Consider the following 23273-nt stretch of genomic DNA (forward strand, 5'->3'; position numbering starts at 1 on the left):
CATGGGTCGAGGCTGTCGAAGCACCCACGACTGGAGTGCGAGAACACACACTCAGACCCGCATCGCACCCAGCACACTCCAGCAGCCAGTCCACTTCGGTTCCTGGGCCAGGGACTGACCGGGAAAGCGGGTTGGGGCTGTTGGGAAAAGCTGGAGCTGATGGCAAGATTGCCGCGGCTATAAATCCATCACTTCCCAGGTCAGCTCCGCGAGGCGCTGGGACTGCAGCTGGCGGAGTGAATTCCTGGGCCAGCGCGCATGCGTCGGCAGGTAGCAACCCAGCTCTTTATGACCAGGTGAGATGTTGGCGAGCAGGTAAAAAAGGAGGATTTGCCTAAGCGATTCCAGGGAGCGGGCACGGCCGAGCCCTCCAGCCCATGCCCGGCGGGGACCAGTCTCCAGGAGCGCCAAGCCGCGATGTCCATACTTGCCAAAATGGGGGACTGGCAGGTAGGGGGGCTTTGCCTTGGCTGGGGTTGAGGTGGGCGGGGGTGGAGTAGGGGAGGGGGCCAGAGCGGGGAGGAGGAGAGGAAGCGCCGTGGCCCAGGGCAGGGGAGTCGTAGGTGAGGCGCGCCTGGCAGCGCCCAAGAGAGCTCCCAGGAGACAGCAAAGACAGGAAAAGCGAGCGCAGGCGGCGACCGCGGCGCTGGGGGCAAGGCGCGCCGCCCGCGGGGCCCAGTGCCGGGGAAAGTCCGGCGCACGCTCCACAGGTGGCCCGGTGGGTCACTTGTGGTTTGTGCCGTGGCCATTTCCCCCACCCGCCTCCCTCCTCAAGCAGAAACTTGGGAGGATGACTAATTCGGAAGGGGGGAGGGCTCAGGCCTGGGGTTGCTGTGCGCGGCGGTGTAGGTTCCCAGCCTGCCGCGCCTTCCGGCTCGCGGTAGACCCCGGGGTTGAGTATGGGACAGATCCTGGTGCACCTGTCTTTCCTGGTACCCCCAGGTTTCGGGGGATCTAGGATGTGTGGAGAATAGAAAAGGGTCCGGATTGCCGGGTCACGGCGGCAGGGTGTTTCTTTGGGAGACACTTAAAAGAGTTTGCCCAAAGTTTAGCTACCAACTCACTCCGCTTCCTGAAATGGGTTTTTGCTGCCTGGGGTACGGATGAAGGAGTGTGTGAATGGGGGGTGATGAGGCAGGAGGTCTCGAATTTGCCAAAAACAACGCCTGCGGAACTTGGCCCTGCTAGGCCGCGGGCGGCACAAGGAGTCCAAGCCTTGCTCTCGTCCTTCCTGAGTCCCAGATTCCGACCCCGGCCAAGGAGGCATTTGTCCAGTGCACTCCTTCCAACTTCCAGACATTTTCTCTTTGGGAAACAGTGCGACTCTGGCCAGGTTGTTGGCGGTAAAAGGCTCTGCCTCTAGCCGATTTCATCATCAAAACCGCGAGGCCCTGTTTTCGCTCCAACCAAGCGAGGCCTGGTTAGGGCGAGATTCTGGGTGCCCAAAACCCCGGGGGACAATTCGAATCTAATGCTCTGAACTCCCCACCCCCCTCAACCAAATCGAAGCCTTGCTACTCCTGGGCGAGTTCTTTCTCTTGTTTCAGATTTAGGCCATTAAAAGTAAAGTTCTGAGAAGTGCAGTTCTCACTGAGCTACCTGGAGTTGGAGAAAGAAAGGCCTTCTGCATTCTGTACTTTTTCCCCTTGTACTTATTAATCAAGAGTGAGCTGTTTTATATTCTTCCCCCTAGCTAAGCCTCACTAAATGCTATTTCATCCCCAAGGTTAGATGAATCTTGAGGTTTAAGGATGCAAATCCCATACCAGACACAAATCCTCAGGAACCCACACCTTGCCCTCCCTGCCCTTGTGGGCTACAGGCCCTTCCTACCCCTCTTCTTTGGAGGCTGAAGACTGTGGGAGTCCTTTGATAGCAGGCTTTGGGTTTTGTCCTCAAATCCCAGTGAACTTCGCTGCAGAATTCCTAGGCCTGAGAAGGTGCCTGTTGAGTAGGTTTGGGCCGGGACTGGGCCTCCTGTGGGTTCACTGAGGTTTGAAAGCCGCGAGACTGCCGCAGGAGGAGGAAGGGGGAGCCGCCGGCCTGACTCCTGCCGGCTCATAGTTAGGCAAGTGGCTGGAGGCCTGGATCTCGGGTGGAGCCAGCGCATTTGGGGCCCCGAGGGGCCGAATCTGCTGGGCTGGGCCTGTTGGGTTCCCGGCTCCCGCTGGGCATCGACAATCAGGGGAAATAGAGTCTGGCCCCTCACTGTCTCTTTCTCTGTGACTCTGTCTCTCACACAAATATTCCCCCTTCGCCCCCACCCCCAGGCCCTTTTAATGCCCACCAAGTCAGGCCTGGATCTCCGACCCCCAACCCCAGGCCTGGCGCTGCTGTCCCGGGGTTCTGGCCCTGCCGGGGCATTGACATGCAATGAAGCGACTTAGCGTGGTAATGACGCTGGCACAAATGCAGCTCGGGGTCGTACCCGCGCTCCTCCCGGCCTTTCATCAGCGACACCTGGGGCGGCAGCCCAGAGCCCGCAGGTCCCAATCTGCACCTCAATGGCGCCCTCGGCGGGAATACAAAAACAGTTTAGCAGCCCCTGCGGGTACGGAGCCGGAGATCTGTGGGGCGCAGGGCAGTGGGGAGGTGGGAAGGGGGATTCAAACGGGGTTGCAGAGGATGGAGGGGCGTCTTCCCAAGCCGGCAAACAAGGAAAGAAAGCGAAACTTGGAGTTCCCTTAAGCACACTGTGGCGACGTCTGCGGAGTGTAAAAACCCATGCTCCCAGGCCTAGCATTTGGCCTACTCAGGCTGTGGCCGCTGCTGGGAGGGTGTTGTTGCTCCTGGCAGCCCAGATCCTGACTTCAAGCCACTGCACTGGCTACAGGCCGGGACAGCCCCGCAGGGTCTAGCCCTGGAAAGTCGACCATTTTCTGGACGGAGGGCGGCGCCAAGCCTCGAGCCCGGTTCAGCCCAGGGGTTGTGCTCAGTTCAGGTGGGGCAAGGGAGGGCCCAGAGCATGGGGAGGGCTCCCGGGGGCTCTGAGGTCCCCTGTCAGCTCCGGCTTCTCCCTAGCTTTTTGGGGCCTTCCGCCTACTCTGCTAGATTTGGGGAGTTTGCTGACTTTGGAGGTAGACTGCCCCTTCTGCAGCTTTGGGTGGAGTGGGGAGTTCTCCCTGCTCCTGCCTTCCTTACACCTATGAAGGAATGCTCCGATCTGCCACAGCTCCCATCCTTTTTTAGGTACGCCAGGTGGAACTCTGGGCGGCTTGGAGATTTTCGAGAAACAATCCTAGATGAATCAAAGGTCGCTACTAGAGTAACTCTGAGGCGAGACTTAGTGTATTTAAGGAGTTTGCGCATATCGCAGAGAGAAAAGACTGAGGTAACTTTCTTTTGGAGGACAAACGAGGAAGCTCAGCCAGGAAAATTAATTACTCTGTATTTCATAGTGTCGCATTAGGTCCTTTATTATTTCTTTTTCTTACTTTTAAAAAAAATCCCGAAAAAGAAACTGATAAAAGCCCCAGCGAAGCCAGTAGGCCCCAGTGAAAAGTCCAAAAGCCCGGACTGACCAATCTGGCCAAGGAGGTGGCTTCCCAGGCCTCCAGGTTCCGCGTCAGCCGGGCTCTGCCTGGCGAGCACGCTCGCGTTAGTAGCATCACCAAATCATGAAGGAACTCTCCTTGCTTTAATTAAAAAGGGGAATCTTGGGAAAACTGGAGCAGATTAACACAGCGAAGAGTCGGTTCCTGGTGATTTATTTTGATGCATGCATGAGACGGTATCTAGACCTGCAGGCGCACACATGTCTATTTCGGCTCAACTTCAGAAGCGGGTGTGCAGCTCCATAGGAGTTCTGTATTCGTGTCCAAGTCGCACCTAAGAAACATTAGCCTGAACACCAAGTTGGACTGTCAGTTGACCCTAGCTTCACACAAACGGGAAGAAAATTATTTAACCCCTGGAGCTGTCAAGCTACCTCTTCAGGGTACAACTTTTATTTTACATGCCGCAATTAAGGGATCGAAAACCCCAGCAGAGCCACCGGGGCCGCTTGGCAGAATCTCCAACCTGGGGGAAAGCTCAAAGCCAATAAAACTCCCAGGGCGCTGCGGCCCGAGGGGATGGCTGCTGCGAGCGGAGGCGATCCCTAGTTGGGCAAAAATCCTGGAGTGACTTCGCCGGTCTTGGTTTGGTGGTTACGTTTAATTGCGAAAGGGATAATGATTTCTAATAAAATTGCACGGGGCCAAAAGGGCAGCTCGGATCGTGGTAGCAGGGTTAAAGGAGAAGTGCAAAAAGCCGGGCCCCAGGCGTGGCGGCTCGGACCTGGAGCTGTGCCGGGCTTTGCACAGGGCATCTCTAGAGAAAAGGAAGCGGAGAAAGAAAGGAAAGGGAATGGGGCGGAACTGGGGTAAGAGAGGGGGTGTTGTGGCAGGGGCGCGCGGCGGAGCTCAAGATGGTTTCATCAGTTCGCAGGCAGGAGTGAGCTCTTGAAGCAAGTTTGCGGTGTAGAGAGGCCTTTATACCTGGGTCGGAGCGGCCGGCGGCAGACTGTGGTACTGGCGAGCAATTGGACTATTGTTGATATGCTAATGAGGCGATTAGGCTGTTGGTATAGAGCTGGAAAAGGGAAAAGTTTCTACCATTAGAGGGAGATCTCCGAGCGCACACGGGAGCTCTTTCCCTTCTCTCCTCCTCCTCGCCCTTCTCCTCGCCCTCCTCCTCCTCCTCCTCTTCCTCCTCGCCCTCCTCCTCCTCCACCACCTCTTCTCCCTCCTCCTCGCCCTCCTCCTCCTCCTCCTGTGCTCACCGCCGGCAGCCAGCACTTTGCGCTTACCCAGAGAGTAGCTCCACTTGGGTGCGAGACGGAGAGGAGCAAATCCATTCAAGCCGATCCATGAAAATGCTTTGGAAATTGACGGATAATATCAAGTACGAGGACTGCGAGGTAAGCGCGAGGCCGGCTTGATCATCCATGCGGCCCCAGGCTCAGAGCTCGACCCTCCCTCTCCTCCTCCTCCTCTTTGCAACCAGCTGCGAAACGCGGGTGGGACAAACTTTCCCCAGAGCAGCGACCGCCCCTCAGATTCGTCCGAAGAACGCGGGGGAGAAGCTGGAGAGGGAGGTCGTTGATGCTCCCTTCTTTGGTTTCCCTACTTTGGAGCCCGTGTCCCACTTTCCTTCCCTTTCTGACCGATTTTGGCTGTGCGTAAGAGTGGGGTGAAGAGAAGAACATGGGCTTTTGAAGCGGTTGCTGGCAAATGGGCACGCGCCAGTGCACTCCTCGTGTTTCTTCATCGAGATTCTGAGGGCCCAAGTCACGAGGAACAGAAAGAGAAAACTCTTTTCTCTCTTCAACTTCCCATCCGATGTTTAATATTCCTTCCATTCATTCATTCATTCTTTCCTTTCTTCCTCTCTTTCCCTCACCCCCCACCCCCTGTTCTAAAGCGGTACTCTTTAGAGTACCCTGGTCTGGGCTTTGGAGAAGGGCCCCCACACTTCGCTGTAAGAAGGGCTGCATCTTCCTATAAGTGGGTTCAACTTGAGAACACTCATCCCAGCTGCGAGGCTCGCTGCAGAGCCTCGGTGCTTCAAGAAGTTCTAAGTAACTTCTCCTTCTGAGCTACATCATCGACGCACCCCACGGGGGGCGTGTGGTGGGAAAGGTGCTACCCGGAATCTGCTGGCGCTGGGTGCCGGAGCGCCAGCTTCAGCAGCAGCCGAGAACGACCGTGGGAATCCTTGAGCGGCTGTGGACACCTCTGGTGCCGCGAGCCCGCTGGGCCGACAGAGCGCGCCGATTTGGAACCCATTTTAAAACCCAGAGTCCCCCGAGCTCGCCTTCTTGAGTGAGCAAGGAGGCTCTAGCGCGACCGGTCCACCCGCAGGAGGCGCTGGGAACGGTTACAACCTTCAGTGAAATGAGCAAGGAGTCCGAGAGAGGGGTTAGAGAGTGCAGGGCTGAAGATTACTTTAAAAAATAGGTGGCAGTCCCAACTTTTGCTGGTTTTACTTTTTTTTTTTTTTTTCTTTTTTGGCATTCGAGGCTGAGAATGTTAAGCAGGAGGTCTGTGTGCAGGCGCAAAGGCGGAGGTCTTGACTTCGCTCGAAACCAGAAATTGGGTTTATGTGAACGATGTGTCACCCGCTCCCTCCTCCCTTTTCTTTCTGAAGACTATTTAAAATCTTTCTCCTTTCAGGCCCCCTACCCCAGTAGATGGGGCACGGGGTGACATCCCATGGGTACTGGCCCTTCTCTGGGGGGGTCCTGTCGCGCTGGGGAGGGGTGCAGGGATCCCATGTCAGACCAGTGGCTTTGTTTTCGAGGCTGGGAGCGAGCTTTGTAGGCCGGTCGGAATGAAACTGAGTCCCTCAGTCTCACAGGACAAGTCATACAGTCCTGGTCTGGTCTTTGGCCCGAGGCTGGGGCATTTCACTTTCGCAGAGGCCGAAACCCAGCTCCAGGTGTGGGCGCCCTCGGCGGGCAGGGTCCGAACCTCCGCGCAGCTCTAGGTGCCAACTGGATGGGGTGGGTGGCTAGGTGGGGGATGAACTTGCACCCCTAGAGGGATCCTGTGGGGGCAAGTGTGAATGCGTGTGTGAGGCAAAAAAAAAAAAAAAAGAGAGAGAGAAAGGAGAGAAGGATAAAGTCAAAGCTGTTTCCACAACTTTGGTGGCGGCGGGCAAGCGCCGGAGCGGGGATTTCGGGTTTCGGAGTTGGCTTGGGGCAGTCTGATTGTGCCGGGGCGCTGTAGGGACACGCAGAAGGCGAGGTGCCGCTTGTTCTGACAACCTGGCGGGTAGACTGGCAGAGGCAGCACGCCGGGAGAGCTAGCCTTGTCATCTGGGGGGGCGTCGGGCGGGAGTGGCCCAGCCAGTCAGACGGGTTTTTGCCGGGAGCTGCGAGCCCGTGCCAGCGGCGCCCGGGCTGGGCCGCCTCGCGTCTGTGTGCGCCCGGGCCCGCATCCCGGCTCCCGGTCCAGAATCCCCGGCCCCTGAGAGCCGAGGGCAGAGCGACGGTGGCCAGGGAGCGCGCGGCGCCCCTGTCCGAGGGAAGCTCAGGAGGAGAGGGCCAGCGCCGCGAGCGGGCCGGTCCCGGGAGGGGCGCCGGGTCATGGAGGAGCCGCGCGGCAGCCGGCAGCCGAGTCCTGAGTCTCACGCTCGGCTGCGGAGCGGAGGAGCCCGCGGCCAGGGAGGGCCGGGAAACGCCTGCCGCGCCGAGAGCCCCACGAGCGCCCGGACGCGGTCCCCAGCAGCTCCTGCCCGCTCTGCACGACCCCCGCTACATCCCGAGGTCTGCCCCAGCCTTTTAGGTCTGATTGTCCTCGCTCGCTTCCTCTCCCCTTCCCCCTCCCCCGCGGCCTCCCCCTCCTTGCGCACGGGCTGGGCCCCCTCCCTCCCTCCCTCCCTTCCTCCCTCCCTCCCTCCCTTCCTCCCTCCCTCTTTCCCTCCCTTCCTCCTCTCGGGCTCTCCCTCCTTCCCTCCCTCCCCTCTCCCCACTCCGGGCTCCTCTCCCTCGCCCACACTTTCTTTCTCACACATGCACGCAGACACATTCTCCCTCTCTGCGCTCTCTCCTTCGGTCTCCCTCTCTGCCTCTTTCTCTTTCACTTTTGCATGCCCTGCAACCTTTTAAAATGTTGCCCCTTCCCTGTGATTCGCCAGACGCCGCGCCGCGGCCCCCCGCGCGCTCGCCCGCTCCCTCTCTCGCCCGCTTTTTGTCTCTCGCGCTCCCTCTCCCCACTCCGATTTGCTACACTGAGACTCCCGTCAATGGACTGCATTGAGAGCCGGCTCCGGCGCGAGTTGCCTCTCCGCTTCACGCTCGATTTCCAGGCATTCTTCCCTTATTAAGTATTCTTGTAATATTAATAGTCATGAATATCTGCTATTAGGAGGCTCCAGGAACGCTGCCCAGCGCGGTTATTAGAAGCTCAAGCGAAGCCGCCGCTAAGAAAAGAGGGGGAGACACGGATTAAGGAACACGCACGCACCCACACACTCACACATACTTTTTCCTTTTTCCTTTTTTGGGGTTTTTCATTTTTAAAGAACTTTGAATTATAACCAGTCGCGGCAGGATAGAGACCGTGGGTTCGACCAGCTGAAGGCGCCGCGCGAATCGGTGATTCAAGTTCGGATGGATCCGAGCGGGGCTCCCGCGCTCGGGGGAGCGTCGGCGCCGTGACTGGAGTCCTGGGTGGCGCGGGGCTCTCGGCGCCTTTTGTGTGGCGCGCGCTCGGGCGGCGGTTAGCCAGGCGCTCCAGGCTTGTTTCTTTCCACCCTGACTCGTTACCCCAGACTCTGCGCAGATGTTAGTTCACAGTTTTTCAGCTATGGTGAGTCCCACCCCCACCCCCGTGCCTGTTTCTTTAGGAATTGGATTCTGGAAGCCTGGTGCTGTGGAGCTGCCCGAAACCTCGGGTTTCACGCCCAGCTTTCCTTCAGGACACCCCCTCCATTTGCATCTCCCACCCTACCTTCCACCTTTCTCTCGCTCTTTTTCATCCCTAAATCCAATGCATTACCCCGACCCCAGCACCCGCTCGACCTCTCCGCGCACGCAGACCTACCTCGCCGCGGCTTCCCAAGGCGTGTTTCTCCCCACGTTCATCTTGATTTTCTTGCGTCTTCACTTGTTCCCGAGATGTTCTCAACATTCGATGGTTAATCTGTCTGCAGGAAAAGTGCATGCAGCCCGGTGTGCCCCCATCCTTGGGGCCTGCGGCTGAACCGCCGAGGGTTCGCAGTCCCTGGAATCAACTCTGTTCGCTTGTTTTGCAAGCGAATTGTAATAGAGAAACATAAAAGTCAGGCGTTTCTTCTGCCCTTTGGGGCTGGGGTGGAAGGGGCGGGGGCCTCCGCCCCGGGGTGCACCTCTCTCTTTTAAACTCAACAAGGCTGAATCTTTCTATTTTAAACCTTGACGTCCCCCTTTCCCCTATCCAAACCAAAATCGACTCTGTCGAGAAAAAGACTCCTAACTGAGGAAGCGGAAAAGACAGACCCCGATCCTGCAGTTAAAACCTTCTTTAAGCTGGTAATTTAAACGTGTTTTCGTTACAGCCCCTCTGCGAAATATGTTTCTATTTAAATAGTCATGAAAGGGTAATAGTGTTTGAACGTTTATGATTTTTTTCTCTCCAAATAAATGTAAGATAATAAACAATAACGCGGTGGCAGACAGGTTCAAATCGGGGGAGGGGGGAAAGGGCCGCTTCTGCTGTTTAGTATTTAGGAAAAATTTTAATATTGCTGAAGAGCGGTTTCACGCTGCAGTGTAACAGGCTATGTTTCAGGAGACCCTCTTCTATCTTTTCCCCCCTTTGAAAGAAACGCCTGGAGAGAGTCTCTTGTGCCCCCTACATATGCAGTCTGATTCCTCTGCGTTTTTGGAAGGGTCTGTTTCACTTCGGGGGTATTTCCTGAAAAGAACTTAGAGCTGTTTTTTTTCCCGGCGGCCAGCCAACAGGAACGGGTGATTTCCCACGCAGGCTTGTCAAGTGGATTTTGTGTGGATAGTTGTAGCTCGACGCCTAATCCCCTGTTCTTTACCTTTCCTCTCGCTGTCTTCTAGGACCGTCACGACGGCACCAGCAACGGGACGGCACGGTTGCCCCAGCTGGGCACTGTAGGTCAATCTCCCTACACGAGCGCCCCGCCGCTGTCCCACACCCCCAATGCCGACTTCCAGCCCCCCTACTTTCCCCCACCCTACCAGCCTATCTACCCCCAGTCGCAAGACCCTTACTCCCACGTCAACGACCCCTACAGCCTGAACCCCCTGCACGCCCAGCCGCAGCCGCAGCACCCAGGCTGGCCCGGCCAGAGGCAGAGCCAGGAGTCTGGGCTCCTGCACACGCACCGCGGGCTGCCTCACCAGCTGTCGGGCCTGGACCCTCGCAGGGACTACAGGCGGCACGAGGACCTCCTGCACGGCCCACACGCGCTAAGCTCAGGACTCGGAGACCTCTCGATCCACTCCTTACCTCACGCCATCGAGGAGGTCCCGGTAAGAGGCCGCGAGACCCGAGCGGGAGGGAACAGAGCTCTCTCCTCACCCCAGGAAAGGATACCGGAAACATACAGTCGGTGGGCCCGGGTTCTCCCCAGTATTTCCTTTTAAAAACATTTTATTTAGGGGCGGGATGGGGGGACGTTTTGAGGAACCACACAAAGTAGTTGCGAGTTCTGTCCCAGAACAATGGTTCCCGGAGCTCCCTCAAACAATGCCTGCATTACCATTTCCACCAACACAAATAAATCAGACGAATGTCACCATTAACAATATCTTCCTCTCGACTACAGTAAACTGTCTCAATTGCTAAAAGACCTACTTCCACCGCTGAGTCTGGCCTGGAGATATCTCCCTATCCTGGGAATGATGTTAAATGCAACCAAAAGAGCTCATTTAATGTTCTCAAAATGTAAAAGGAAGTGTAAAAGACATACTAAGAAGATCAGTTTTAACTGGATTTTATAAGCACTAGTGAAACCTAAAAGTTACGTATACACCCTATTCTGGTTAAAGAAAAACTCAGTAGCAAATCCAAGCTAAGAGACTTTAAAATGCAGCCGCCTTCTCTTCCTAGGGGTGCTAAGTGGTGACCTCATAAATCATTAGCTGGGTTCCCAACGCCTATCAGAACCTGCTACACCCCATATTAAATTAAATGTTTTGAGACTATTGGGTAATACATTATTAGAGTTCTAATTCAGTTATCAATAAATGCAGTTTAAAATGATTCCTAAATAAGCATGGCATTAGCACATTTACTATTTACATTGCAAACCAGGCTACTGATAATTTGAAAATACTTTCTGAAATTAAACTTCAACCAGTACCTCTGCTTCAATTCTACATATTTATGGTTTCCTCACAACCTTCCTGAAATGGAATTAGAGCAAACCAGTAATTTTATTAAAGCTGTAAAGGCTTCTGTTAAAGCTGCTTTTCTTTGGAGAGGAAATGTATCTGGATGTGATTTTTGCTAAAATGCTATTTCAAATTACTGCATCAAATATTGCAGCAGTATGTCCGTTGACAGTTTAATGATTACTACATTAGATTGTAAGGAAAATGGTCAGATGAACTTACCTGCTTGCTTGGTGAATTTAAAACATTATTTAAGTTCCGTAGGAAAATAGAAAATTTATTACATCTCTCATTTGGCCCAGTTAGTCACTGAAATTTGTTGGTTATGTTTAGCAGCCTTGCATGGGAAGCAGGAAAGTAGGCACTTGATCCAGTATAAGATTTAGCAAGCATTGTGTGTCTGTATGTGTGTGTTCATACATGTTTTTAGGAACTGATACTTAGCAGTGCTTTTTTTGGAAGTGAAACGAGAGGAGCAATAACTTATAAAAGAGCAATTTAAAAATGAACTGGGAGTTATGATCATTTTAGTTCCCTTTCCAAAGCACTCTGAATCTTTTCCTTGCTTGTTCGAAAATATTTGAATTGCAAAATAATGTTGCAAGCTTTTGAAACTACTGTGAATTAGAATTGCTCTACTTTGCAAAAAATCAAGGTGAATTCTTAACACCTGTGTACTCATTCTTTGTGGCAAAATTGGTCAGTAGGAGAAGTTAAAAGATTAAATAAAAACAAACCCAGTTGGTGTTCTTCCCTCTCCCTCCCCCATCTTTTAAGAAAAAAAAATTCTTTCAAAGGAATTTGGGTCAAGAAAAAGGTTGTTTTCAATTTTTTTTCTCATTGTTGCAACAGTTAACCCTTAATAAGTATAACTGCTAAATATTTAAGAAAATCAAATCGATGATGAAAATTATTTAATCATTAATATCTCAGTGGGATTTTAAACTTAACAGTCTTCCCTGTACAGACAAGGTCTAGAAATAACACAAATAAAAGTATTATGCCACACTACATTTACTTTATGGGTTTAGGGTGCATGCATAAAGGGATCATATTTCCCCATATAGTTAAAACACAAGAACTGCAGCAGTAGTCATTTCTGAACATTTCTCAATTTAATTATACTTAAATCCAGAAGCACTTTAGGCAAGTTACAAATGAGAGCATTGAGTATAATAAAACCTGTAATAAAGCAACTTAGTACCATCCACCCGGAATCATTGCGATCAGGCACAATTAACAGGAGCATAAATCCAAGACAGAATGGAAAATGTTCGAATCAGTATTATTGTTGGACAAAGACTAGAGAAGGAAGTAATAGTTTTTTAAATGGTAATGCCTGTGTTTGGTAACGATTGCAAAATCTTCTATCTCAGCAGCCCTGGTGCTAATTTGTAAACACAGCCAGACATTATATTGCCTGTCAGTTTCTGCATTAGAAAACATGATTTCATTTTACTTTCTAATCACGTTTTGACTCTAGCGCACACACATATAGCCATCCATCTGTAAAAAAAAAAAAAAGGAGAGAGAGAGAAAAGCACCCCACATCAACGACAAACCTGCTGCTGGACAACAGGAAAGCAAGCTCGAAGGTTTTTTGTTTTTGATCATTTTCATATTCCTGTAACATCCAAGCTTAGGCAGTAGTCTTTTTAAAAATTTATTTGGAGTTTTCCATAAGTAAAGGTGTGTATGTGTGTTTGCTTCTTATTATACTATCAACCTTTTCCAACACTCTCCTGTTACTCCACCCGTCATTTCTATTGTGTTTCCTGGCTTTCGCTGCCTGAACACTGGAATTGCTAAAGTCAGAAGCCGCTGAGGCGCCAATCTAAAGCTAGGTACATTTCTAAATGTTGAACTGACTGAGAATGATTAGGTGCTCCAACACTTGATTTAATTTCCAAAGAAAGTTTTATTCCCCATCTCCACCCCCTTTAAACACGGATTATTTGCTGGAGGAGGAGAAATTGGCCATGGGTGTGCAGTGAAACCTCTTGAGTTTGCAAAGCCCCAAATTCCAATAAGCCAAGATGAAATGTTTATATATAAATGTCATTATATGGGAGGAGAAATTTTAGTTCTACACCTTCCCCTCCTCCCATCTTGCAGGGAATATTCATTTCCTTTTGTTTTGATTATACACTTACATCCATGTGTATCCTTTTGTTGCAGCATGTAGAAGACCCGGGTATTAACATCCCAGATCAAACTGTAATTAAGAAAGGTAAGCCATTTCCTTCTGCATTCCAAGCATGTCCTTACAGGCAGAGTGCTATTTAAAAGAACTTGCAGAGCTGTGTTTATTTTTTCCAAATAGGATTTCCTAAAGGCTCAGAATTAGCAAATAGGCACAGAACAGCAGTGCTTAAATAATCAGCTTTCAGTATGTTGGTAATGCCAACAGGCTAGCTTTGTTCTGATTCATGATTTGACCATTTAATTTAGTTTAATGATATTTGGACAAACATACAAAATGTACAGTAGTTGAACTGACTTGGAAGTGGCATTTCAATTCTGGAAGAGTTTAATAGTTTAATCCATTTCGTGGATGAGTGTTAAGAAGTGTATAATGCTAAAATAGTACAAATAATTTAATATTATCGTAAGGACAAATGGTGAAAAGCACTCTTTAGCAGAGTTAAGAAACCACTCATGTTCTTCAATTCAGTTTCTTGTTAGCTGTTTAAGGGTCTTAGAACTTTGTGAATTAGGTTAACAAAATTTTAGCTTTTGGTTAAAAGAAGATGTGAGGATTATTAGCATATTTGTTCAGTGCAGAAATTGTTAGAAAAGTGTCAAGTGATTTGAATGGACTTGTAATTTGTATTGTGTTTAGTGAGTAGAAATAAAGTTTACTGGATTAAATGCCATTCACTCTTGGTAGCAGCTTTTTTTTGGTTATGGTGGCAATGTTACATTTCAGGATTCTAGGCACCACCAGAGGACGATGCTATATAAAACTGTTCTCATTTCTAACCCCAATCAGTATATTGTTAGCTACTTTAAAGTTTCATTTTTTGCATCTGTGAAGTCTTTGTCACGTCAAATTAGATGTGCAAGGGATAAATCTTAAGAGATGCTCTTTCCAAGTCGACATGATAATTGGCTCTTTTATTAGTAATCTCTCAAGAGTTCGTTTAACTCCTATTGTCTCTATTAGCCTCCCCAGAGCTATTAATGTCACAAGTGATCTATCCAAAACCTAGAGCCCCCCACCTCCCTATACATCTAGCATATCCCCATTAAAGAACGCACAAGGAACACTGTGATGAGATTGTGTGCATATTATGTCTCCAAATGGAATTTTAAATTATAATGCATACTGTATTCAAATGGTTGTGAATGCATCTGAATTATATTGGTGCTGAGAAACGTTTTGCATTCGTATATTTTCTGCCGGTCTTCTGTTTTTTTTTTTTTTTCTTCTAACAATGGGTCCAACAATAATAAGCTTATGATTTTAACTAGACAGTATATATACCCACTTTCCCAATGAAGGCGCTTTAGCAGAGAGGGACTACTAAGTATTTACTAAACAAAAGGGCACATTGCTAGTATTCCACTGTAGGCCTGTGTGTCCCTCCCTACCCCCCAGTTCAAAACTGGCCTTGGAATAGATCTCCAAAACTGAGACGTTTTCAAAATTGAACATAGGAAGGGGCCTATTTATCAAAGAGATGGGACTTGTGGTGTGGACAACAAAATCCAACACTTCCCAGCGTGGTGCTTCAATTAAAACTCTCGTTTACAGGGTGCTTTGGCCATCTAAATTGTCGGCTGATTTTAAAAATGGGTCTTTGAAGCAGTTCCCTCCCCCCCCCCCACAAAACCCGTCACCCATCAAAACACCTAAAAGTACAAATAACTTGCTCCGGTTTGCAAATGTAACTCCCCTGCATCCTGAACCCGTGCTGCTGGACCTCATCTGGGGCCCACTCCGCTCGGATGCTCAGAGTCTCAGGCGTCACCAATTTCACCACCCATCTCTAGAGAGCACCCTTGACGGCGAAGGGGAAAGAGTCAAGGCAGAAACGCAGGCTAGGCTGGTTGGGGGAGGGCTGGACCGCCTCTCGGCGCCCGCTGAGGCCAGGAGTGGCTCGAGGCCGAGGAAGGGAATGGAAAAGGAAGTAGCAAGATGAGAACAGAGCCACAGAATTTCTGAGCCGGACGGGAAGAAAAGCCGGGATTGTGGCCCAAGCCTGGGAGCTGGCCCTGGCTGGGATGAGGATCCGGGTCGGACAGGATTGGGGGGGGGATTCACGACGCCCACACGCGGCCTCCCCTCTGTCTCCGCAGGCCCCGTGTCCCTGTCCAAGTCCAACAGCAATGCGGTCTCCGCCATCCCTATTAATAAGGACAACCTCTTCGGCGGCGTGGTGAACCCCAACGAAGTCTTCTGTTCAGTTCCGGGTCGCCTCTCACTCCTCAGCTCCACCTCGAAGTACAAGGTCACGGTGGCGGAAGTGCAGCGGCGGCTCTCACCACCCGAGTGTCTCAACGCGTCGCTGCTGGGCGGAGTGCTCCGGAGGTGAGGCCCGGCACGGCCCCGCCCGTCCTGCCCGGCGGCCGGGGGAATCACTGCGCTTGCGCTGGGGCGGCGGCGGCGGCGACGACGACGCAAACCGCCCTCGCGCCGTGCCCCTCCCTACGAGGGAAAGGAAAGGGGGCGGGGAGAAGAGCGTAGAGCCAAGTGGGCGGGATTTGGCGGGGGGGAATGTGCGGCGAGCTAGGCGGCGCGCGCCTGCGCTCTCCGCTGCCGCCCGGTATTTGGTGCGCGCCTAGTCCACTGCCGCGCGCTCGCTGGGTCCTAGTCCTCGGCGTTCTTTGCGCAAGCGCAGTTCGCTCCGCCGCGGGCTCAGTCCCGGCCGCCGCAGCCGCGGGGCGCCGTGCAGCCAGCTTTTCACTCTGCTCACACCTTGCAAGCCCAGGAGAAGTTCCTCTCAGGCACCTCGCTTTGCCTTACCTCTGAGTAGGGTCTCCGAGGGTAACCGGTCGTGTCTGGTATAGGGTTTTAATAGAATGGCTTTTAACTAAAGGAAGAGAATGGTGTCCTCTTGAGTCCACACGCCGTGCCCCTCGGTTGCTGTCACCCACGGACCCCTGTGCTATAGACATTTGCATATGACTATTCCGATTTACTGGGACCCTGATGTGTGCCAGGCTACGTGCGAGCATGTTTACGTGTATTGTGTGTAGTCACTACCAAGGAATGCATCTGTTACATACATGGCCAGGGATTCTTACCTCACCCCAGCGAGGTTTGAATGATTCATTTAGTAGATAAGATTTTATAAGGGTCAGCAAGGTGAAGCACCTTTTCTCAGGACAGATTTCTCCCTGCTCTGGGCTTCCTCCCCCTAGGATTCCACTCCACGTTGTGAGTTGTGGAGCTTGTGTTGAACTTGTCTGGGTAATATGTTTCTTCTCTTTCTCCTTCTTTAATCACACTGAGACCTTCATTGTTTTGAGTTTTATTCATTTACCTATCTTTATGGACCCACAGTTCCGTTCTAGTGGCTATATCCCATACAAAGCGCGCGAAGATCATTTTTTGGAAGGTTTTAACATCAACCATTCTAGTCTTTTCTTCCTCCTGCACAGTCATTTTGCTTTCCCTTTGTAATCTTTCACTGACACAGATCTTTTCCCTGCCCTCTGCTTTTTCCTTCCCTTCCCCCATCCCCAATATTGGAGACTGTTTACCTAGGGGAGTATAATCTAATCCACACAATTAAAGAGCACTTGAGTAGGGAATAAAATCTGAAATTAATTAATTTGCTGTTTTATTTAAACAATTTATCTTAACCACTTTCTGATTATGGGATTCTATTTAGACATCTGTTTAGAACTGCCTCCATTGTCTCTGAAATCAGTGAAACTTTTAAGGGCTGATATCAGCCTTTGACGTTTCCAGTTAGGCTGGTGACATGGCATGTAAACAACTGGTGAAATGAATGTCCCACTGGGGCTAGAGCCAGAGCAAGAAACATGAGAGTGATGATAACTTTGGTTACTCAGAACAACCTAACAGCATATCTTGCACAGACCATTTTAAAGACCCTGTTGGGATTTGTGTGATTGTAACATCAGGAAAAATGTACCGTAATCAGTTGAACTCAAGAATACCTCAAATCCTAGAGATTGGGCTGTGTTTGTTTGTTTGTGGTCTCTTCTTTAGAGAGTTGGGAAATCAAAACCTTTCAACCTGCCACAAGTGTTGCAATAATAACTAAACACAGGGAGTGCTTTACAGTTTAACAGGCATTTATTTCCTATGAACTTTCTGTACTATTCCTAGGTTTCCCTCCTTTAAATGTCTTGGGGCCAAGCTTCTCATTTTTTGAAAGCACATTTTAGGAAGCTTTCACAATGATTTTAATGTCTTACAGAGCAACCCAATGTTTTCTAAATCCCTTTCTCGCATATATTTGTGAAAACAGGGCGAAGTCTAAAAACGGAGGAAGATCTTTAAGAGAAAAACTGGACAAAATAGGATTAAATCTGCCAGCAGGGAGACGTAAAGCTGCCAACGTTACCCTGCTCACATCACTAGTAGAGGGTAAGCGAACCCACTTGCTAACTAGAAGGACCTGCCTTCTGGGAAAATGAATAATATTTAGTGGCCAGATGTTTGGTTGTATTTTGTGTCAGTTGGGCAGTTTCATCTTTGCAGAGAATATAGCTAGATGTGAAGAGAAGTCTTGCAGGCAAAAAGAAACATTTGCATATACTCCTATACCTTCATCCTTCCTTCTTCTCTACCATAAAGTTACACCTCTCCAGCCTAATTTTGATCTAAACAATGCACAAGTTTTAAAACTGCACATTCTCCAAGTTTCTGTCTCCTTTAAAGGGCTCAGCAGTAAAGCACTTACGTTATTCTGACATCTGCGTTTGAGAAATGCGTGACCATTACTTCCTGAATTAATTTGGGAATCTTTGACCTGTGTCCTGATTTAAGACCGTCCTGAAAGCTGAGGGTTATGTGCCCTTTCAGGTTTTTGTTTTCCAAACATATGCTCCCTTATCTCTTGTTTAATTGTGCTTTTCTCTTGGAGAAGAAGAAAAGGGAGCAATTTTTGATTCTAGATTGTGTGGATGTGGAAAGATAAAAGAAACATAAGCATTGCAAAAAGTTCCTCCTTGCAGCTGTAAACACACATACACCCTTCCAAACAGCCTCAAAACAAAAAGCCAACCCTCATCCTCACTCCCTGCTCTAGATAAGTGTCACCAGAAGCCACTCACATTCCTGCTGCCTCTAGATTAAGTTTTCTGATACAAGATTGGCCTAGGTTTGGGTGTACTGGATTGAATCTACAGCTCTCCTGTTTTTCTTTGTGTCCTTTTGTAAATGTCTCATGCTAACAGGGAATAAAAGTTACTTTAATTACCAGACAGATTTTGAAACTAGCATGTATATTTAAAGAAATCGTTGTATTTTATTCACATCTTGTATTTGAGGAGATGCATTACAATTGAAGTTGTAGTTTGTGAATTATGCTTTAAATGTTTAAAACCATATATTTGAGGAGGAATCCTATGAATTCCATTTGTTGATGTCAGAGATTGATAGTAATATAACTGTTTAGAAAATCAGCAGTTGTTCAGTGCCAGAAACTGAACTACTACAGTAGCCTTACATTAAAAATCATACCAGTTCATAGAGAACCCACTCTTCATACCCCCAAAAGAATTATATGCCAAGAAAATGGTAGTGGTGGCTTGGGGTATAGCGTGAGAGTTTGTCTGGGTTTGGGGACTGAGTTCTGTAGCAGGGAGTCAGTTTCTGGAGAACTGTTATTGTTTGTGATCCGCTCCATTTTATGGAAACAAGCTCTGCGGAGAGGGCTTTGATGCTCTAATTGGCGCATGCGTTCTTCCGGAGCTGGAGCTAATGGCAGGAAGCCCTGCAGTAAAAACCAACTGGTTCAGGAAATTAAAACCAAAGATTCGAAAATCAACAACACAGACAGACTCAGTGGAGTGACCCTCAAATCCTCTTGGTTAATCGGTTTGGATGAACAGATAATTTATGTGATCAAGTTAAAATGTAACCCCTCAGTTGTTCCCTTGCAGAAAAGCTCAAAGAATAATTATGAGTATCATTTATGAATGTGTTGATAGGTGTGAAGCTGGAATGTAAGAAGCATTTTAAAAGAGAATTTGGAGAAATGCCATTTGGCATGGGGGATGGGACTGGAAGTTGGTGGATGGGATTTACATTTTCAAGTCTTTCTGGCCCTCTAGAGCAAGTGGTCATTTTTCCTGATAAACGTATCCACCAGATCCTACAGAGAAGGAAGGAAATAAAATGTCTGAAATGAGAAAACAAGTAGTTTGTGTTTCCTGTAGCATTTTGGGTGAAGGGAATAAGGGAGTTGATAGTGGGCAAGAAGTTGGGATCCCTACTCTTCATTCGGTTGCACTGGCTCCCTCCTCTCCCCTCTTGACAGGAGAAGCTGTCCACCTAGCCAGGGACTTTGGGTACGTGTGCGAAACCGAATTTCCTGCCAAAGCAGTAGCTGAATTTCTCAACCGACAACATTCCGATCCCAATGAGCAAGTGACAAGAAAAAACATGCTCCTGGCTACAAAGTAAGGCATTTACCTCTGCAGGGTCTCTGGGTCTCATTGTCAAGAGAAACAGAAATTGTTTTGCTGTTCCTTCTCTCTTGTTTTCCTTTTGTGTTAATCAGCTTTGTTGCAGATATTGAAGTTACAACACCATCTTATAAATCCTAGTCTATGTTAAGGGAGAAATACAGGTGGGATTGTTAGGTTGCTCCCAACTTTTCTCTCTCATCTCTCCCACCTTCTCATTTTTATTTTTTTTAAATGATTATGTACAGGGTTGGGATATAGGAGAGGTGTGCTGGAAGTTGAGGGTGGATTTGTGACTATGTTCTTTCAGAAAGACCGGAATAAAATCCTCAAAGGGGTAACAGGCTTGCCTGTATCACTTTTTGTTTCCTGTCAGTATGTTCTCCAAGGGCAAAGATTAAACCGTGGCCTGCAAAATGTGCAAGCCAGAAGCTGTCCTAGTTTCAACCCAAATCCCTTATTCCATTTCTTACCTTCCTTTCACAACCCCTTCTCGAAAGTACCAGAGAGAGAGAGAGAGAGAGAGAGAGAGAGAGAGAGAGAGAGAGAGAGATACACAGATACACACACACCCCACAGAAGTTTTAGCCCACAGGCGAGAAGTCAAATAGGTTTCAAAGTGGCCCAAGTTATATTCCCATTAGTGCCTGGGCTGAATAGGCTTCTCCAGGTGGTGTGTAAAAAGAAAATGACTGTTTTGATATGTTTTCTGGAAATTAAAAGACTTGTTGGGAAGCCCCTAATTATCAAAGTTGATGTCACAGGAGGGCATGGAAGCAGAGGGCAGAAGCTGAGGCCTTGGGTGAGACCCTGTTTCTGGCCTGGGGACATCAGCTGGCCTTGGAGAACCGAGCCAACCCGGGTTCCTCGTTTATCCCCTTCCCCAGCCCCCTAGGCCAGCATGCTGCGGCCCTGGGAAGGCCCCAGCTAGCCTTTGCCTCCCAGAAATCAGAGACAGAGCTTCCTGAGTACAGGCCTCATCAACTTCTGCAAGATTTCAACTTTTCCTTTCCCCCAGGGTTCCGGAGCACACCCATCTTGACAATTTCCCTGCAGTATTTTTATTTTGACCTACATGGGGAAAGAGGAGGAATGGGAAATTGAAATGTCTGTTTCTTCATCCCAAACACTACTTTGAATTATCTCCAAGTAACAGGGTGTGGATGTGTGTGTGTGTGTGCGCGCGCGCACACACACACGCCTGTTGGTTTTTGTTACTGTTATTTTTTTAAGGCAAAATAATCCCAAGCGAAGTTTGGCCTTTCTGTCCAAATTCAACTGAATTTGATTGGAAGGTGAAGGAGTGGGGACTTCATTCTACAAACTGCTGCTGAGATCTCTTTAGAGGAGTAGGAAGAGGATCTTTAGGACATTTTGAATAGGAAGGCTGACGGCTGCAGTAGAATATTGGCAAGATGCTAGTGTTTCTGACTTCCGGTCTGTCTGACTTCTTTCTTTCTCTTCTAATGTGTGAAATGGTTTCCTACGTTTAGGACTAGGACGTCTAGGACTTTTGGTGTGAGGGAGAAACATGGGAATGGAAGTTTAACATATCTGAGAGGAGAAAGAGAGAGTCATTTGTGAAGGTGGGAAGGGCTTGCATATTAGTAGAGAGATGGTTTAGTGGCCACTGAGAGGTGGCTCGGTCTCCCAACGTGGCTGCACGGTCTGTCCCTGGGGCCTTAGGTGATGTCAGGTGCCAGTGGGATCCCAGCAGAGGTAGCTGCAGGGAGAGAGGTTTTCTCTTTGCTGCTGGTGCTGCCCAAGGTGGAGCCTTACATCTCTCTCTCTGCTCCACTTGTGCTGCAGACAGATTTGCAAGGAGTTCACCGACCTGCTGGCTCAGGACCGATCTCCTCTGGGGAACTCGCGGCCCAACCCCATCCTGGAGCCCGGCATCCAGAGCTGCTTGACCCACTTCAACCTCATCTCCCACGGCTTCGGCAGCCCCGCGGTGTGCGCCGCGGTCACAGCCCTGCAGAACTATCTCACTGAGGCCCTCAAGGCCATGGACAAAATGTACCTCAGCAACAACCCCAACAGCCACACGGACAACAACGCCAAAAGCAGTGACAAAGAGGAGAAGCACAGAAAGTGAGGCTCTCCTCACGCCCTGCGCCTCACCAGCCCCCACGCGCCCACCCACCGGCGGGTGACAGCTCTGGGATCAGCAACCCTTCCTGCTGCTGCTACTGCTGCTGCTGCTGCCGCCGCCGCCACCGCTGCCCTTGGGTTCCCCCCAGTCTCCGGGACTGCTCTCTCGACTGTCAGTGGGGCAGCCGCTCCGACTCCCGCCTCGACCTCCCCACCCACTCCTACTCCTACACCCCTGTGCCCTCCTGTGGAGCCTAAGAGAACAGAACAGGCCGTGAAGCCAGCAGAGAGAAGTTCTGCCGAGTTTTTGACCCCCCCCCTTTTTTTTTTTAAACGAAACAGCAAATCAACAACAGCAACAGAAAAAAATTAAAAACTTTTTTTCTAAAAAACAAAGTAAAAATAAAAAAATTATATGCGCTTCATGGGACTGAATCACCACCTTCCCTTACATACTTCAGTTCAGATCGTAGCCATACTTAAAAAAAAAAAAAGCCAAAAGGATGATGACAGCATTTTTATCAGTATTGTGAATAAACTTGAACACAAATACACGAAGTTCCATGTCATGTCTTCAGTTGTAGAAGTTTTTCCTCTTTAAGGTAAAGCTACCAACTTGAACTTTCTCTGGCAACACGATTCGCAGTTATATAAGGGAATCAGTGTTCACGTCTCTGTATATATTTATTTATGTGTAATTTAATGGGAATTGTAAATATGGTGAGTCTGTTTTAAGCCTTTTTTTTTTTTTAATTTATCGGATTTCATTTACCTCTTGTTTAGTGGGTTTTGAATCTTCCTATTAGTTTTTCATGTGGTTCATGGTACTGATTTAGAAATCCAATGTTTGGGGGATTTTTTTTTTCCTCTGGGATTCATGAGTTTAGCCCTGTTGTAGCATGTTAAAGGTGACAATGAAACAGCTGGACAAATTTTTAAAAAGTAAAATAAAATTTATAATTAGTATTATTACATTTAGATTTTCATTGACCTGAAAGAAAAAAAACTGACATTGGACCCTGGAAAGATTTTTAAACTTGAGTGGTTTGATAACTCTTCTATGTATTGTAGGGAGAAAAAAAAAAGTTTATTTTATTCCACTGTCCTCCCTTAAAAGCATCATTTGAGCAATAAATGAATATTGTCTTTAAACCAAGGGTTAGGGAATTTTCCTCTCTCTCTCTCTTTCTTTCTCTCCTTTTTGTTCAAAGAACTTCAAACATTTGGGACCACCTGGTATTCTGTATTTTCACTGGCCATTTTGGAAGCAGCTCTAGTTGCATTGTATTGAGTTGTGCTGGCAGTAGTCTCCATGCCTGTCAATGTATCATAGTCCTTTGTTGCCCAGATAAATAAATATTTGATACGCTTTATGTCGATTTTTTTTTATTCAGTGGCTGTCTTTACCCAGGCGTATTTTTGTTCTTGGCAGTATTTTTTATTCAGTATGGTTACAGTAATTGAGTTTAACTCTCCCTTGGCAATTGCTCCTTGCAATAAGCAGCTGAACCCATTGTTTCCCTCAAGTATAATAAAAACTTACTTTCAACTTGGAGTTCAGAGCAGGGTATCATTTAGATATTCCACTGAGTCTGTATTCAGACAAATGACACAATAAAACCCAATGTATTCTTTTGGATAAAAGATTGTTTGTACTGCTAAAGGAATGACATACTGTCTTTTCCTTACTAGAAACATTAATTTTATTATTAAAAATAAAGTTTTATTTTATTTATGT

The 23273-nt window shown here is 48.8% G+C and overlaps 1 protein-coding gene across 3 annotated transcripts; it reads left to right on the top strand.

Annotated features, from left to right (window-relative positions):
• The first annotated feature begins 268 nt into the window (after nucleotides 1-268).
• Nucleotides 269-22908, top strand: TFAP2A (transcription factor AP-2 alpha). 3 transcript variants are annotated; one of them, XM_035294958.3, is made up of 7 exons: nucleotides 269-450; nucleotides 9533-9967; nucleotides 13010-13061; nucleotides 15134-15365; nucleotides 17278-17396; nucleotides 19294-19435; nucleotides 21251-22908. In XM_035294958.3, the coding sequence occupies exons 1-7, from the start codon at nucleotides 418-420 to the stop codon at nucleotides 21537-21539; spliced, it is 1302 nt and encodes a 433-aa protein (XP_035150849.1). In that variant the 5' UTR covers nucleotides 269-417; the 3' UTR covers nucleotides 21540-22908. The 3 variants fall into 3 exon arrangements, with proteins under 3 accessions (XP_035150849.1, XP_008992234.1, XP_002746282.1); XM_008993986.5 differs by lacking the exon at nucleotides 269-450 and adding an exon at nucleotides 4770-4900; XM_002746236.7 differs by lacking the exon at nucleotides 269-450 and adding an exon at nucleotides 7478-8294.
• Nucleotides 22909-23273: the final 365 nt, after the last annotated feature.

This window comes from Callithrix jacchus, chromosome 4 (assembly GCF_049354715.1).
Source record: "Callithrix jacchus isolate 240 chromosome 4, calJac240_pri, whole genome shotgun sequence".
NCBI classification, from domain to species: domain Eukaryota; kingdom Metazoa; phylum Chordata; class Mammalia; order Primates; family Cebidae; genus Callithrix; species Callithrix jacchus.

Coding starts and splice junctions, on each gene's coding strand:
- TFAP2A (XM_008993986.5), top strand. CDS start 4,850: ATGAAAATGCTTTGGAAATTGACGGATAATATCAAGTACGAGGACTGC. Junction 15,366..17,277: donor CTGGGCGGAGTGCTCCGGAG/GTGAGGCCCGGC, acceptor TTGTGAAAACAG/GGCGAAGTCTAAAAACGGAG. Junction 19,436..21,250: donor AACATGCTCCTGGCTACAAA/GTAAGGCATTTA, acceptor CTTGTGCTGCAG/ACAGATTTGCAAGGAGTTCA.